The 16,836-nt window shown below is 39.1% G+C and overlaps 1 protein-coding gene across 3 annotated transcripts; it reads right to left on the bottom strand.

The window, feature by feature from the left end:
- Positions 1-1,870: 1,870 nt before the first annotated feature.
- LOC117935386 (bMERB domain-containing protein 1-like) lies at positions 1,871-16,693 on the bottom strand. Of its 3 annotated transcripts, none has more exons than XM_034857549.1 (6): positions 16,593-16,693; positions 10,157-10,277; positions 7,931-8,004; positions 7,107-7,221; positions 5,466-5,536; positions 1,871-5,140 (listed from the first exon to the last, which is right to left on the bottom strand). In XM_034857549.1, the coding sequence occupies exons 2-6, from the start codon at positions 10,258-10,260 to the stop codon at positions 5,028-5,030; spliced, it is 477 nt and encodes a 158-aa protein (XP_034713440.1). In that variant the 5' UTR covers positions 10,261-10,277; positions 16,593-16,693; the 3' UTR covers positions 1,871-5,027. The 3 variants fall into 3 exon arrangements, with proteins under 3 accessions (XP_034713440.1, XP_034713424.1, XP_034713431.1); XM_034857533.1 differs by having other exon boundaries at positions 16,376-16,640; XM_034857540.1 differs by lacking the exon at positions 16,593-16,693 and adding an exon at positions 12,542-12,752.
- Positions 16,694-16,836: the final 143 nt, after the last annotated feature.

Genomic DNA, 16,836 nt, shown 5'->3' with positions numbered 1-16,836 from the left:
CACTTTAAAATTGCTTTTCTAAACTCTAGGAACGCTTCACAAACATTTAACCACCATGAATTCAAAATGTATAATACAAAAAGCAATTTACATGTTTGCACTTTCAAGTGTCCTGTCAACAGTTTTATAGATGTTGTTGGAAAAATGGGGCTTTGGGCCGCAGAGCACTCGTAAAGTGCTTATATAATGTTAATTATCAGGTTCATAATTGTTTTCAGAGGTTAGATCAGAATAGGTTTACAAATTTAATTTTCAAAACACCATATTTTTGTTATACTTCACGTTGCTGTAGATCCTCTTTTCACCTTGTGTGTTGAGCTCTCTGTTTAAGCTACAGAGTGAAGCATCTCACTTCTGTTACATCTTTGTTGGGAGTCCCACATGCGCAGTAGCTAGATAAGTGACGCACGTTTGTCACAGAAGTAAAGGCTGGACTGCAATGGATCTGTTTGGAGCAGTTTGTGTTTTTTGTTGGAGATGCCAAGTCCCTTTGGGGGGACTTCGGGCTTTTAGCACCATCAAGACTACAAAGGAAAGAGAAAAAGCCAAAAAGCATAATATGAGCACTTTAATACATCAATGAGCAGTGCATGTTGACTTTCTAAAGTCTTATAATCACCATTAGGCTGCCAGGCAACCAGCAGCAACTTGATGTGTTAAATAGTACGATGTAGAGAGGTGTTAGTTTGGGCGTATTTTGAACTTTGGAGAGAGCAAGCTGTTTCCCCTGCTTTCAGTATTTATAGTTTAGCTTTATATTTAACTGACAGAAATGCAAGAGATATTGATCTTCTCATCTAACTCTCAGCAAGAAAATTGTCAAACCTTTTCTTTAAGAGATGAGGATTGCCAACCATTTGTATTCAACTGCTGCATTATGATTGTGAAACAAGACAAATGGTACATTACCACTGCATGGTACAGCACAGCTTTACTCAAGTCGACACATCCTTTTTAGGTTTTCCATTAGAAAAAGTTGTTGATAGTAACTAGTACCCTGATACCATCTTGATGGAGGTTCCAAACGAGCTGACCCAATACTAAAAAATGGAGCTTAAACACTGCAGAACTTGGATTTTTTTTTAGTGAGGCACAAACCTGCTATTGAAAGTAACCAAGCTCCTTTCAATAGCAACCACAATCTTAGATTTTAAAAAAATGGCTGCCTGCAAAACTACACCAAACATTATGGTGTGCAAATGATGAGCGCAGACATTCCACTGTTTGGTTACCAATAAAAGGATTCGGCGAGTTTCATGTTAAAGAGAATGTCAGAGCAGTTTCACAGGATGACACTATGCCGATCAGCTTAGAATCCCTAGATTTGTTATTTTGTATTTAGTTACATCAGTGCTTTAATTGCTAATGCTAGCAGGCTTACAATGACAATGTTAACATGCGGATGCAGTAGTTTATTAATGTTTACCATAACCATCTTAGTTAAGCATGTTAGCATGCTAACATTTGATAGTCAGCACCGAACACAAAACACAGCTGATGCTGATGGGAATGCTATTAGTTTTGCTGCTGGTATCATATCTGGTATCATAAACCACAAGAATGACCTGATGATGGTACTAGATCCAAAGTTAATAGATCATCAAAGTTTGAAATTTGAAATTCGTACAGTCTGAAAGATGAATGTCTTAACTAAATGTTATATCAATATTTCTGTATTGTTGATATATTTCACTCAAAACCAAAGATGTCAAACTGCTGGTGGCACTAGAGGAAAGTAAGGATCACCAAAGTCATTAGGATTCATCTTCTGGGCAACATAAATGTCTGTAAGGTATGTAGGGTATGGAAATCGGTCCAGCAGCTGTTGAGATATTTCAATTATATAAGTTTGTAATAATGAGACTAAATCTTGAGATACAGTTTCATTTATTACGTTTGCAGCTTTAACTGAGAACATTAAAGAACCTTAAACCCTGAACACTATAAAAAAACAGGTTCTTATAGTTTTCCCCTTGCAGCTTCACAACACGTGCAGCCTTGCATCAGTATCCAGCGGAGTTTGGCATGACCAAATGCAACAAGAAGTGAGCGTGTGTCATCAAGTCAAAGTAACCATAGTAACAAAGCAGTGACAGCTACTGTACCTCTAGTTATTATCACCCTCCTGTTCCGACAGGCACACAAACAAGCACAGGTATCAGGTTTCTTTCTCATGTATTGTTTTCTCACACCACATGTAAAAACACATATTTTCTCTCACACACTGAGCTGTGAAGAAGGGGTTCAGGATTATGGTGTTTGAATGATAGTCGTGCCCTTTCACGTAGCGTTCAATGAGAGCTGCCCTTGTGGGAAGTCACATTGTTTTCACTAAGGATGACTCACACTGAAGATTAGACCCCCCTAACTTTATACCCTCCCACTCTCTCTTTCTCTCTCTCTCTCTCTTTCTCTCTCTCTCTCTCTCTCTCTCTCTCTCTCTCTTTTTCTTCATGTCCTCTACTTTCGGCCACTTCAACCTCTCTCCTTTTATCATTCTCTCTCTCTGACTCCCTCTCCTGCAACACTGCGTCTTTCATATAGCCTCAGGAGGCTATATGGTCTGTTCTACGTCTCTAAGAATTTTCCTCAATGAATTCATGAATCCTCGCTCGTCTCGTGCAGAGCACAGTTAAGGGCTTTAACACACCCTCTACCTGGTGTGAACAGCTGGTATTATGTCTAAATTTGAACAGTGAAGAACAGAAACATGCCACACACTCTGTCTCAGTATATAAAATAATTACTGATTAGATAAAGGTCTTTCTTAGGGCAAAGGAATACATTTATTTACTGCGCAGTTCACCCATAAAAACATACTTGAAAAAGCATTTTGGATTTCTGTATAAACTTAATTTTCTTTGCTTCAAATGATAAATATTGTTTTTCCAAGATGTGTATATCCAAAGTGTATTTGTAAGTTAGCCCGTTTTATAACCAATAATGCCTTTTTAAATACACTATTTCTGTATTAGCCAAAGAGGATGAAGCAGCATGAAGAGAAATCCTTTTCTGGTACTTTGTGTATTTCTACCATGGCTGTTATTTCATCAGTATTGGCACACATCTAATTCTCCTGTGAACCTCAATGACAAAACCAGCCATGGTTGCTCAGTGATATGTGATCCAAAGGTTCTATGACAGTGTTGAGACTGAATATAAAAAGATCCAGCAATTGAACATAACAGACATCTGTATCCATCCCAAGGACTAGTTGAGAATAAATCATAAAAGAGAATGCTGAGTCAATCAGAGTGAAACACAAACAAGGAAGTGTATACGAATGAGAAATGTATAATCTATAATGACTACCACAATTTAAGAGACCTTCAATTAGTATCTAATAAACAGTTATTGCCAAAATGTCTACTTTCCAGCAAAGCAAAGCCTCCATGTGATTGTTACTTTATCTAAAATAATGCAAAAGGAATTCAGAGGATAAATTAGGGTATAATCCTTTCAATCCTAAGTAGGCTGTGTTATCACCAGAGTAAATCAAAAACATAACAATCACCAAAATAACAACAGTAATATTATTCTGTCTCCTGTTCATATTTCATTAGGTAACCATGATATAACACCTGAGGTCTCATTTCCTCAATCCATCCAACTATCCTCATTGTCTCATTGTAAAGATGTTGGTTATACAAGGTTGCTATGGCTACTATTCTTCTTAGCAACACAAGCTTTACATACACCCTCTCTAAGTAAATATGTAGGACATAATAACTGATAAAATATGGAGTGGCAATAAATACATAATGTTTAGTGGAAATGGGCTAAAGAGTTTTTCCTTTAGCCAGTAGATTAATATGAAACATAACGTACCCACTCAAAACATTGTCAAGTGTGCCTTGATTTGTATGAGGACGGTCTTTATCGCTGGAGTGGTTATATTTATATGAGGTGTAGTGTTCTGCAGTGTCAGCTGTGTGCCGATCCATATAGTATGTGGAAACATGCATAATGGATGATATTAAAGTGAGCGCACTGGACTAAGAATGACCAATTTAAGTAAGAGTAGTCTATCCGTGCTGATAGAGTACCATATGGACACCTATGTACTAATACTGAAAATGTCCTCACATAGCACTCTGGTATCAACATGTTAGTACTGTACGGTATGTGTTAGACACTTGTGAGAAATATGTAATAAAATAATGAAGTGAGGTCTTGTAAAAAATACACTATAGTGAGGATTAGCAAAACAATCTTTAAAAGGTGTATTGTGGGATGCTCGTTTATATTTCTTTGCAACATATACAAAAGTAGACAGTAAATATGAATTCAGCGTAATGAGACATCCCTTCTTTCTTCACAAACCTCTACTTTTTCATCCTAACAGAGCTCCTGATTAATGTCAGTTTTGTTCTTGTTATCGCCTTACTGAGGATTATATAGTGCCAGCAGTGTGTCTAGACTGGCCTGCTGACTCCTGCAAAACAGCTACTTGTTTTTTTAATGAGGAGAAGACAGTTGTCATAGTTCAGCAAAGTCTTTAAAAAACTAGTTGGCGTGTCATGGTGGATGAATCCAATTAGTGTGTACACAATACATGCCTGACTTGTGCTATGTTGTTCCTGTCCTTTAAACCTTGTCCTCTCGGCCTGAAAAAGAGAAATAAAAAACATGCGTGTGGTTGTTTCTTGTTGTTAATCAGAAGAATTTGGCTGAACAGTGATGATTGACGAGAGTAAAAATAAAAACCGGAGTGGGATGAGTGACACGGAGAGCAGAGACAGCATGACAACAAAACAAGATATAAAGTCCATTAAAACAGACAAACAGATCCGACACAATACAAACTTGGGTCTTGGCATGGAAAACACACCACATGATCTTTAAAACATACTCTACATTCCCTCTGGGGAATTCTTAACTTGATCTTTACTGCTCCATCCATTATTCAAAGTCTTTCTTGGACTGAAAAGCTGAAACTGGAAAAATTGACTCTTGTGAAGTGGCCAATTTTTATTTGTGGCCCCATGTGTCAGCCCTGCGATGGGGCCCTCCATTTTGACTTCAGTCTACATGATGGAGCATGTGAAGCCACAGCACTCCTTTAGCAGAGTGAGGCCTGTCTTGGCAAAGGGAGAAGATGTCTGCTGAGCCCTGGATGGTGCCCGTCTGGTTGGTACACCTGAAGCCCAGAGAAATCATACTGTGAGGAAAAAATGACATATTGTTGTGGTGTATTGTATAATGTGTATAACTTCATCTACTTAAATATCAGCTGCTTAATGACTTGACTTGAGCATAAAGAGACAATTTTTTCAGATTGCTCTAAAGCATTATCAATGGTCTTGCCAAGCGTCATCCTTCAAAGCCCTCAGATGGAAAAAGCCTTGAACAAGCAAAACATTTGGAACAAGGAAACTATTTGCCAATGCTCATATCCGGCTCAGTTTTAAAAAATGTGCTATAATTTATTGCACAGAGCAGCATCTCTTTTTATGGATAAATACCTTTCTTCTTCATATTTCTTGGGAATTTGGACTGCAGAAAATCTGCCATTTCTTTATCCTCTTCTTTCTCCCTGTAGAAATTGAAAAAGATTGAAATAAAATACACGGAAACACATCAATACATAAACTTATAAAAATGACAGGGTTTACATATATACAAGACATTTATAAAAACAGCAAAACAATACTATACAACAAATAACAACAGAAAAAGGTAGAGCAAAAGACATTCAAGTGGAATAGGCTGTTTTAAACAGATGCATTTGGAGTTGAAATTTTAAATGGGGGAATGAATCAATGTTTCTAAGTTGGGGTGGTAATGATTTCCAGAGACGGGGAGCAGAGCAGCTGAATGCTCTGCTCCCCATGGTGGTGAGAGGTTTGGAGGGGACAGAGAGGTGCATGGAGAAAGAGCATCTGAGGGAGCGGAAGGGAGTGAGAACCTGGAGGAGATCAGACAGAGATCAGACGGGATAGTGAACAAGGGTTTGGTGGAGAGGCATAGCTGGGTGTCATCGGCATAAAAGTGGAAGCGAATGTTAAATTTGCGGAAGGTATTTACAGAGGGGAAACAGGTAAATTATGAAGAGTAGGGGCCCCAGGACAGAGCCCTGGGCCACACCTTAAGTGACAGAGGAAGGAATTAATTTACAAGACTTGAGTTGAATGAACTGGGTGCGGCCAGAGAGGTAGGAAGATGAGGATGATGAGGAGTCCAGAATCAGCTGCCATGAGGAGGTTGTTGGTGAGTTTGACGAGTGCTTTTTGAGGTGTAAAAAAACAAGGTAAAAAAAGAAAGAAATAACAATAAGGTGATCTCTGTATTCATCAACATGGACAACATGGCCTAGGGCGGCGTCATATCCTCTCCTCTGCGATCTATGACCTCACAGCAGGCTGTTGGCTGCCAACACAGTGTTGCTAAACACAAACTAACGATGATTGATACTGTCTGAAAGTTGGACTGAAGAAAGGATTAAACCTTTAATCAGAAAGGAGGAGGGGCAAGCTAGTCTTGTTTTGTTTACTTCAACAAGAAGTAATGTCACCCAACATTGCTTAAAGCACCTTAAAGAGGCTTGATGCACAAAAGATAAAATATAAGCAAACTTCCTAAAATAACTCCTGCCAGCTCTTCCTATGTTACCTACTGACACACACTTGTTACATGTTTAATTGAAATGTCTCACAGCTGTGCACTCTGCGGTACAGTCTCTCATAGAGCTGTGCCATAGAAAATGTTCCAGTGTAGTAATGGAGTGCAATAGGGGCGTCTTTTGTAAAGCGTGAATACGGATGGTACTGAACTGAGGTACAACTTTACCAGCATTGGTTACTACGCACAATGTTCCAATCTGAGCGCTGAGTCATCATGAGCTTGTGAATGAATAATTTTCATTAATTGGCCTTATAAAAGACCAGGGCTCCTATGCTTGAAAAAAACATGCCAACAACATTACAAAAAATACATGTCAAAATGTTCTGCTTGGGCAACAAATTCCCTAAAGCCGTTTCAACGTAAGTACTACCATCTCTTTCTTTTGGCTTTGTGTGCAGTAGGATGTTTCATTCACGGCCTATGGTGACAGGGACCAAAACACTCCCAAGCTGTAAACCAATACTGAAAAGGCAGAGGCACACCTGAGTCGTTCAAACTCCACATCATCCACCAGGAAATCTCGGGTCTCGACCAGCTTGTGGATCTGCTGCAGTAGTTCTTCTTCCTTCTGCCGGTCATCGTTGGACTTGTCATTATCTGCACCACAAAACATCTGAATATCTATAGTGTTTGTCACAGATTACTTACTTTTCTAAAAATAACACAGGGCATTAAACAAACAAATAAATGAATTAAGAATTTTATAAGGAATTAATTTAGTTAAAAGGAATGGAAGGTTAGACATTTTTGGAAAATATGCTCATTAGTTTTCTTCCTGAAACTGAAGCGGAATCCCTCTATTTGGATGGTGAGATATGCAAAAGATGTGGTGTGTACAGGAGGCGATAAACTTAGCTTAGCAAGAAGACGGGAAGCAGGGGAAAACACACAGCTTACCTCTGTCCAAAGTTCAAATAAAGGTATACAGTACCATCACCACTAAAACGGCCAAATTCACATGCTGTTTTGTGTGTTTATTCTGTACATGTCTGACCAGTCTGATTTTACATTTCTATTTGGGTAAAAATAAAGAAAAACAAGATTTTTCATGTTAACTAATGAACTTTAGAGGTGCTGGTAGGCAGATCTATCTTTGTATATTTTTTAACTTTTAAAATACCCGGGCTAGTTGTTTGCTTGTTTCCAGTTTTTATGCTAAGCTAAGCATGACTGCCAGCTAGCTCTAGCTTCATAGTGTGACGTCAATCCTATTAACTAATTCTTGGTAAAACCAAACTAATTTCTCAAACTTTCTTTCTCTGTATTTGCCTGTCTTAACAACTATCATTATCCAGAGGATTCCTACCTGGTATGGACACTAATTTCTGCAGTTCTTTCTTCAGACGAGTGATCTCCTTGCACAGCTGAATGTCATCCATCCTGCACACACAATAATGTATGTAAGTACTGCACATGCTGCATATCAGCTCAGTATCTACTTTAAAGGTTAGAGATGTGACTCTATTGGATGGGGAAATGAAATTCAAACAGAGAAAGCTTCATATTGATCTTATATTTCACACAAGAGATGGCACAATACTTTCTGAGGCAAAATCCCTGTGGCGTCTCTGAGCCAGATAGCTTTCACTCAGCCTCCTTCTGTATCATAGTCTTTCTTTTTCAATGGCTCTCCATCTCAGTGGCTCATTACGAACACTGAGGTAGGGTGAAAGACCTTCTGTGCCTTCCTCGCCCGGCGAAGTTAGAGGCCCTCACGTAACCCAGCATCACAGCATCAGTCTTTTTTAGAAACACACAAACACACACACACACACACACACACACACACACACACACACACACACACACACACATACTTTCAGCGTTAGAAACACACTCATTAAGAGGTCTATATGATTTTGGTATATTGCTTTGTTTTCTGTTCCTCCTTCTCTGTTTTTTTGGTTATGTCTTTTCTCCTCATGTTTGTGTCCTACTTACCTCCCCGGCCATATGTTGTAGTTTCTGTCTTGTGTTCTCTTGTGAATTTCTGTATGTTCTGTTTCTTATTTTATTTTGATAGACTGGTTTTCTGTGCTGTCTTGTCTCTGGTTTTACTACCTGCCTTGTTTTTTCCCGCCTCTGTGATTGTCGTCCCCGCCCTGATGTGATTAACTTGGTGTATCATCTGTTCCGTGTTTGCTCTTGTATTTAACCTCTGTGTTCCCTTTGTCTCTTGTCAGATTGTTTTGTGCGTTGGTGTCTGTGTTTACCATGTTCCCGCTCCTTTTTGTATTCCTTGATTTTTTTTTTGTGTGGAATAAATACTCAACTTAACTCTCCTGCCTGCCTGCCTCTTCTGTGTTTTGGTCCTCACCACCATGAAGCGTAACAAGGTCTGGAATATAGATGATATGCTTTACGTAACTTACCAAAAGAAAATACACCCTTTAGTATAGCAGACAGCTGGGGAAAATTGTGACTTCCCATCTTTTTCCTCTTTACCTCTCCCTTCTTCTCCAGTCCCCCATTCTCTTGTTTTATCTGCCTGATTCTTGCTTGCTACACCACACACAGCCCTCTTCACATTCCCCCAGCTGTCTGAGCAGCGTTACTGCCTATCATTTGGAAGGTGTAGATGAATAAATATCCATGCATTAGCCTGGTTGGTGGAAGCAAAGGTAAATCAATTTAAATTATAATAGGGGGCCCACTCGTTGTGATGGAAAGAAATTAGAGAATAGAAGACAATGCTGCTACGAGAGATGTTTCTGATACCAAGGTGTTCTCCTGAATAAATGGAGAAACCCCCTAAATGATTTCAACTGCTTTTGGGTGCAATATGCCAGTAAGGCACTAGCTTGTGTACTTGATATGTAGATTGACATGGTATGAGTGCACTTTTGTTAGTGAATCATTCATTTATTCAGGTGTCTCAGAGTTGTCCCACATGCCTAGTGCAGACACTATGCAGCTGCCTTTGTGGCATCTACAAATTTCACCTATAATTATTGTGATGTTACTCCCCCAATCAGCATTGTTTTTTCCGGGATGATGTCAAAGTGTTGGTCTAACTATTTTCTCAATTTCTGCATGACTTTTTGCACAGACATTCATGATCCCCAGATGATGAATCTCGATTACTTTGATGTTCCAATTCCCTTTAATTCAGCACCACAAATACATCAAAATATCCACATACTAATGTTAACATGTTACCATGTGATTAGCCATGGATTGTGTTCAATGACAACGATTTGCAACAACAAGTGAACCCATTTTTATATTTCTTCTTTTAATGCATGGTAAGTAAGGTTAGGGGAAGATTGTCTTAAATAAATGATGGTTAAGGTATGTAAGGCAATTGGTTAAAGTTAGGGAAGGAGCATGGTAAACATATAAAATCAAATCAGGTCTGTGAAGGGGTGCTGGGAAATCAGACCAGCATTACGCATTGTGCTTTCACCTTTCTACCGTTGATTTGGAATCAGGGTTGCTATTATTGAAGCTGTTTTGTCTCCAGCAGGCTGCGTGCGGCTGGCAGACATGACACCAAATTAAAGGAAGATGTTGGTGCTGCGGAGCCACTTACATATATCTAAGCTCTGACTCCCTCCTGACCAGGACGTCCCTGATCCTCTCAATCTTAAAAAGCTCCCCCTCAATGTCGTCCACAGTGATGGTGGAGTCCGCCATGGACACCACATCGTCCTCTGAGGGAATAAGAGAGAGGGAGAGAAACAGACGAAACGGACAGCCTTTAGTCTTGCTGAACATTGCAAAAAGAGTATGTGTTAGACAATGTGCGACACAAAAACATTGTAGTGTATATAGATTTAAGTTCACTATGCACTTCTTCAACTGACAAACATACAAACATACTATACAGAGAAAGGCGGACAGATACACAATTAGGAGCTTTTTATGATCCAATTTCCAATATCCTAGCTGGCACTGCGGAACAATAACTGCATATGAATATGCATTGTTAACTGTATACAGCTGCAGCAGAGGCACTTTGAAATCACTGCTTGATGAGGAGCAGAGCGTCACGGCCACATTACCATGTGTCAGTGGCAGACCTCATGCCTCTCCCTCTCTCTGTCGCTTTCACAAACACATTGCATGCATGCACGCATGCGCGCGCACACACGCACACACACACGCACACATACACACACACACACACACAAACACACACACAAACAAACACACACACACACACACACACACACACAATGCATAATTGCGTAAACCCAGGGTGGTAGGTCAGCTAGTACATAAGCCTCCCCCAGTATGACTGGCTGTCGGACACACACTGCTGTCCTGTCTACCCTGCTTTGTCTACTGTAGAGAGATGTCATTCAGTGTCAATATTTCGGCAAAACGAATCCCCTGTTGACCGCCAACAATGTTGCTAATTTATACATTTGTTTCATTCATTTTTCAAGCAAAATCATTTTTGGTTCCAGTGTTTCCAGTGTGAACAATTACAAAATGAAGGAAAATAGCCATATGGGAATCTAAACCACAGAGAAAGAAAGAGAGAGAGAGAGAGAAAGAGAGACAGAAAGAGATTTAAAAAGTCTATATTGTGTGAACAGTAGAGGTGAACAGTAATATCAAACACAAAGCTGTTTTAAATCTGTCTCATTATGCATGTCATCCCACACACTACTACCTGTATTTGTTCTTTCAAATCCAACTTTTAAAATGAAAATGCAATCCTCAATCTAAAATGAAACAAATAACATCAAATGGTACAGTGTTTGTTGAACATATCTAAGACACTACAACAATGTGTGGGTTTGATCCAGACAGCTCTGTAATACTTTTTAAAGAATATCTGTGTGTGGTATGAAAGGACATCAAAGCATTTCACAGTGGCTGACAAAAACGTTTAAATTCTTAGGCACCCATATTTCAGACTGCCTCACATGGTCGTCTCATAACAGGTGTGCCTAGGCTATATTTTATGAGGTGTCTTAAAAATAGGGTATGTTCCTTAATGACCTTAATCTTCTGACAAAGTTGGTCAAAACTGAATCTCAAATCATAGGCGTTCCACGTGAACCGCTGCAAAATATTTACTGGAAACACAGTACTAAAAAGGCACTAGGTATTATGCGGGATTCTAGTCATCCTGCACACAACCTCTTCTCCCACCTTCCATCAGGGAGACGTTTGCAGAGCATCCCAACGTGCACATCACGTCATAGGGAAGTTTTTACCCACAGGTAATAAGGTTACTGAATGATGGCACAGCAGGAAGGAAGGCTGTGGTCCGAACTTTGTCACTTAGTTACAATGCCTACTGTGCTTGGTTATTTTGGCTTTTTTTTTTTTTTTTTTTTTAAGTTTAAACTCTATCTATGTTGTTGTAATTATTATATATAGCAGGGCAGCCAACATTTAAAGGAGAATTACGGTTCAATTATTTAAAAAAATAGGCACATGCATTTTTTTAAAGTAAGTGTTGTTGTACAACTAGCAGGAGACAAGTTATAATTAAGGTAATTTTATCATTAAATTAATAAATATTTTTGTACCTCTTTTCGGTGTTGTAGTTTGTAGACATCCCTAAGCACTCGTCATATTGCCGTCTCAACACCAGAACTAAACACAGCTGAATTAGCACAACTTTTTCATTTCATTCACATCTACAGCAGTCAGATTCTCTGTGTTCACTCAGAAGGAATCACGTCATGTGGGTAGACACTTGTAATGACATTTTGAACATGTTAGAGGCTACAGACAAGTTTAAAACTTGCCCTGTTTAAGCCTGTTGGTTGCTTGAGGATAACACGGTGTAGGCAGCACTGATTGTTTTCGTTTTTCTCTCTACTGACAGCAGTCCAAATTTACAAACCACAGAGCTCCGTGTTGAAATCTACCAGAATTCTCCTTTAACTGCAACCATCTTCGAAAAAAGTAATTGTATATACAAATCAAAATCCATTCAATAGATTTAATTTACCCGGAGATCCAAGTATGGTTGACCGTCTTGAAGGTAAATGTAGTGACACTCACGACTATAACATTGAAGAAAATAACCACTGCCTGCTCTCAAATTGTTCCATTTAGCACTGTATGTACCTGGATAACTGTCACTTCCCTGTAGAGAGCTGCACAACATGGGGGCCGAGATGGAAATAGTCAGGGAAATACCAATACCATCACCAACAGTCCCTGACTCCCCCTGCCACCCTTAAATTCTCTTTATTCACACACACTATTACTAAGTAGAGCTCTAGTATATAATACATCTATTCTAGTCGTATTTAGCCCCGGGGAAGGTAGCACTCACTGGGTTTAAAGTACTGTGAAGACATGTCCTCTGCACTAGCATGAAATAAGGCAGAATAGAAGGGGATCATAATAATTCAAACTGGAATTGTATGACTTTAGGGTAGTAGTAAAAGCTCTGTGGGAAGCATTATCTATGTTTGCTTGTAATTGGGATTCAGGGATTCATACAGCATTTCTGCTAGCATTAAAGCGTTGTTTAGGGGCTTGCAACTGCAGCCTGCTTTGTGTGACATGCAAAAAGAGCTCTTGAAGTACAGACACATATCTTCACACAAACACACTATACTCTGTTATTATGACAAATCTGGCTGACGTCAATGTAGCGTCAACACAACCTTGACATCTCAGAGGAGAAAGAGTGAAGTTTTGCAGTGAATATTGGACTGTTAATGGGATGGAAACTATAAAAAAGACATCAATTAAACTACCTACACCTTCCCATGTGTCAAACGTGTTAATTTAAGTTGGTTAAAATGCACTGCGTTTACAAAATCTGCCTAATTTCTTAAGATATTAAGTTAAAGTATTTCTTACTAAAACACAAAAACTGAAATTGTATTCACTTTCCTTTAGGGAAACAAAACATAAACAATTACGTTAAGTTTTTTGTGTCATGAATTAGCATTTTGGGATTAGACACCAAGAGACAGAAGTGGAGAAAAGAGGAGGAGGGATGTGAAGAAGGTAGCGGACGAGAGATGAACATTTGCTTTTTTGTGTCCTAATAAGCTTTTTGTGGCTTCCTTCTCATTTAAAGACTAATTTCACTATAATTTATTTCAGTTTTAACATTAGATATCATGTCTGTAACCTAGAGCCAAAAGACATTGACCTTACCTTAGCATACAGACCAGAAGCAGTGGGAAACAACTAGCCTGGCGAAGTTAAACAGTACAGCTACTAGCACCTCTGAAGCTCACGTTTGTGCCAATGCTAATAAATCTTTATATAAACTAGGATAATTGCCTCCATGCTCATTGCTCTGTAGTTATTTTACAGACTTGAGAGGTGTCAAGCCTATAATTTTACTATCTGCAATACAACAGTAAGTGAATTTCCCAATTCCCAGCATGTGGAACTAATATTTTATTCAACATTGTTGGTTGTAGGTCCAATAGCAAAACCATTCACACCTTCACCTTATAGTAAAAAAATGAATAATCCCAGCAAAACCACATGAATTTGTATTTTGTTTTTTCTTTTACAAAAATGTGTAGATTACACAGTTTTGTTCATGACATGTCAGTCATGTATTGGTGGTGTTTTTTTATCTCAACTAAATAGTTTTACTCGCCTATACCATTAACTTAAAAAACATACAAGACTCTGGTAAGCAGAAGAGTGGGCACAATTCACAAGCTGTGTGTGTGTGTGTGTGTGTGTGTGTGCGCCTGAGAGTAAGAAAGCGAGAGTGAAAGGAAGACAGAAAGAGACGCTCACAAACACAGCAATGTTCACATTGCATACTCATTACATTATAATTGCTGAAGGCATAAGAATTTATCAGCTGCATCACCAAATTCATAAAAAAGAGATGGAATGATGTGCTCAAAAATACAAACAGGATACGCTAACATGCCATCCCATCAGTAACTGCGAGCAGACACACATTACTGTTCATTCACCACTTGTTTTCCTGCCGAAAAGACAGCTTCAAGCCTCAGTGACTAAGACTGGGGGATTCCCATGTAGCTGACTGAAACACTGAACTGTGAGCTGAAAACACTAAATGTTAGAAGCTATGTTTAGTACATTCTTACATTGTTGGTTACATGTTCTGCCGCAGAGGCTCTCTATGGGACACATTATTCTGCCGGTGAGCAGTTATGACTCATCACTAGACCTCTCTGAAATGTCCCCTCCTTTACACTTTCTTCCCTTTCTCACTCTCTCTCACAGTTCCTATATCCTGTTGCTTTTCCATACCTCTTGAACCTGGCGCCTCTCTTCATCCAAACCCCTGAAGATGTGAATTTCAGTTTACAATCTTTGCTCTGACTCCATTCCTCTCTTTTAAACTGCTATAACGTGCTTTATACCTAATGAGGTATTACCATACTGACAGACAGATTAGCCGGATTAGACACCAAGAGACAGAAGTGGAGGAAAAAGAAAGGGGGATGTGGAGAAGATAGCGGAATATAGATGGAGGGAGGAGGAAAGAAGATTAAATTAAAGGAAAAGTGAAGAGAATAAACAGATAGAAGGCTAAACAGCTATTCTGCACTGCTTTGCAAACTTCCCACCAGCAATACATTTCATAAATGACGTGCCAGTACGACCAACCTTGACAACATAATGATATTATAAGCATCATTCACACAATTATGATGTGGGAAAACAATGACCATCCACATTGTGGAGGAATACTGTAGAACTGAAACAAAAAAGGTTTGCTGGTAACAACTTGTCCAGTGTTGTTAATTGGCTACTTTCTCTTTTTGTAAGAGTTTTTTGTAAGAGTTTGTTTTGTTTTTGGACTATTGGTCAAACAAAAGAGGACATCTGAAGATATCTTCTTGGGCTTAAGGAAATTGTGATGGATATTTTGTATCTATTTTCTAAGTGATTATCTGAAAATTTCGCCTAATCAACAGTGCAATCACATTTTTTGTTGCAGACTTTTGAGGAACATTATTACTGTGAGGAGCACAATGCGATAAAAAACTGACTTCCGACATCTTGCCATTATTCATTATTTGATGGTGCAAGTCCCCGAGTAAGTGGCCTCACATTTCTTTTACACAAATTAGAACACGCACGCACGCACGCACACGCACACGCGCACACACACACACACACACACACACATACACACACACCTGTGGATTCTTGACATTTGCAGAGCTGCTGCCTTTACTGCCAACTAGAATAATAAATTGATTGGTTCTATTAACTAACTACAAAAATAACCCATGTATAAAAGTAAAAGACTAAAAACAATAGACAAAATAAATAACAATCACAAAGATAATAACAAAAACATAAATAGAATTTAAAAATTAAAGAAAAAACATCCAAATTAACCAAGTACAGTAGACATTGTAACTAAGTGACAAATAACAAAAAACTATAGCTATAACTACACACACATACACACGCATATATATGAAAATATATGTATGTATGTAATACATACATGCAGTACATACAAACATACATATATACATGGGATATATATATCCCTTCCTTGCAGGAAGATGGTGGTGATGCCATAGATTATATTATAAAAAGTAGAAGATGGAGAATAAGTAACTCCCTGTCGCAATGGTGGTGGTAAGAAAATCAGGTACAGCAACACACTAGGAGGATGTAAAGTGAATCTCATACATAATCACTCTTTATTCTCCTAGTGTCACTGCACCCACTGTTTATGTTTGTTCCTATTGGGTACAGTGACACATTAAGATAATTTAGAGTGATACGGTACACAGAAATGTCACTTTTTACCCAGTCAATAGATCGACTTATACACTATTGCATTGTTTGTTCGTTAGGTAACCTGGTTTGTTGGTGTCTTTGCTCCATTCAGTGAGCTCCAGTGAACCGTACTGACGAGAAGATTCCTCCTTCTTCTCCATCGGTCAAGCAGCTGCTCTTCTCCTCTGTTCTCTCTACGCTTCCAGTTGCAGTGGCTGGGAAACAGCAAGTGGAAACTACAGGGCAGGGTTTAGCAGTCTCAGTTTGTTGCTGTATTTTATTGAGTCACAAACAACAACCTGTGGAGGCGGAGAGAGCGAGATGCTCCGGCGGTTCCCACCAGCTGTGTCTGGTGTCGGTGTGCGTGCAGCGCGCAGGAGTCTCCCTGTGTAAACCAGTTCAAGTTAACCAGATACATAGTAAAATGATAGCCCCATCTGGTGGCCATTGGACGCACTTACAGCGAGGGAGAGTTCACCTCACTCCACCGTGGTAGAAGTTTAACTATTCCAAACCACTTCCTCTTCTAAAAAAGGCCAGAAG

Source organism: Etheostoma cragini, chromosome 2 (genome assembly GCF_013103735.1).
Source record: "Etheostoma cragini isolate CJK2018 chromosome 2, CSU_Ecrag_1.0, whole genome shotgun sequence".
NCBI lineage: Eukaryota > Metazoa > Chordata > Actinopteri > Perciformes > Percidae > Etheostoma > Etheostoma cragini.
Note: the sequence above shows the minus strand (reverse complement) of the source record. Positions and strands in the feature narration are given on the sequence as shown.

Bases quoted from the DNA above. Each gene is read 5' to 3' on its own strand.
- LOC117935386 (XM_034857533.1), bottom strand. From the start codon at position 16,454: ATGGAGAAGAAGGAGGAATCTTCTCGTCAGTACGGTTCACTGGAGCTC. The intron at 5,537-7,106 runs GTGTGCCTCTGC...CAATTTCTACAG, and splicing joins GTGGAGTTTGAACGACTCAG to GGAGAAAGAAGAGGATAAAG. The intron at 5,141-5,465 runs GTATTTATCCAT...TCTGGGCTTCAG, and splicing joins AAGAAATATGAAGAAGAAAG to GTGTACCAACCAGACGGGCA.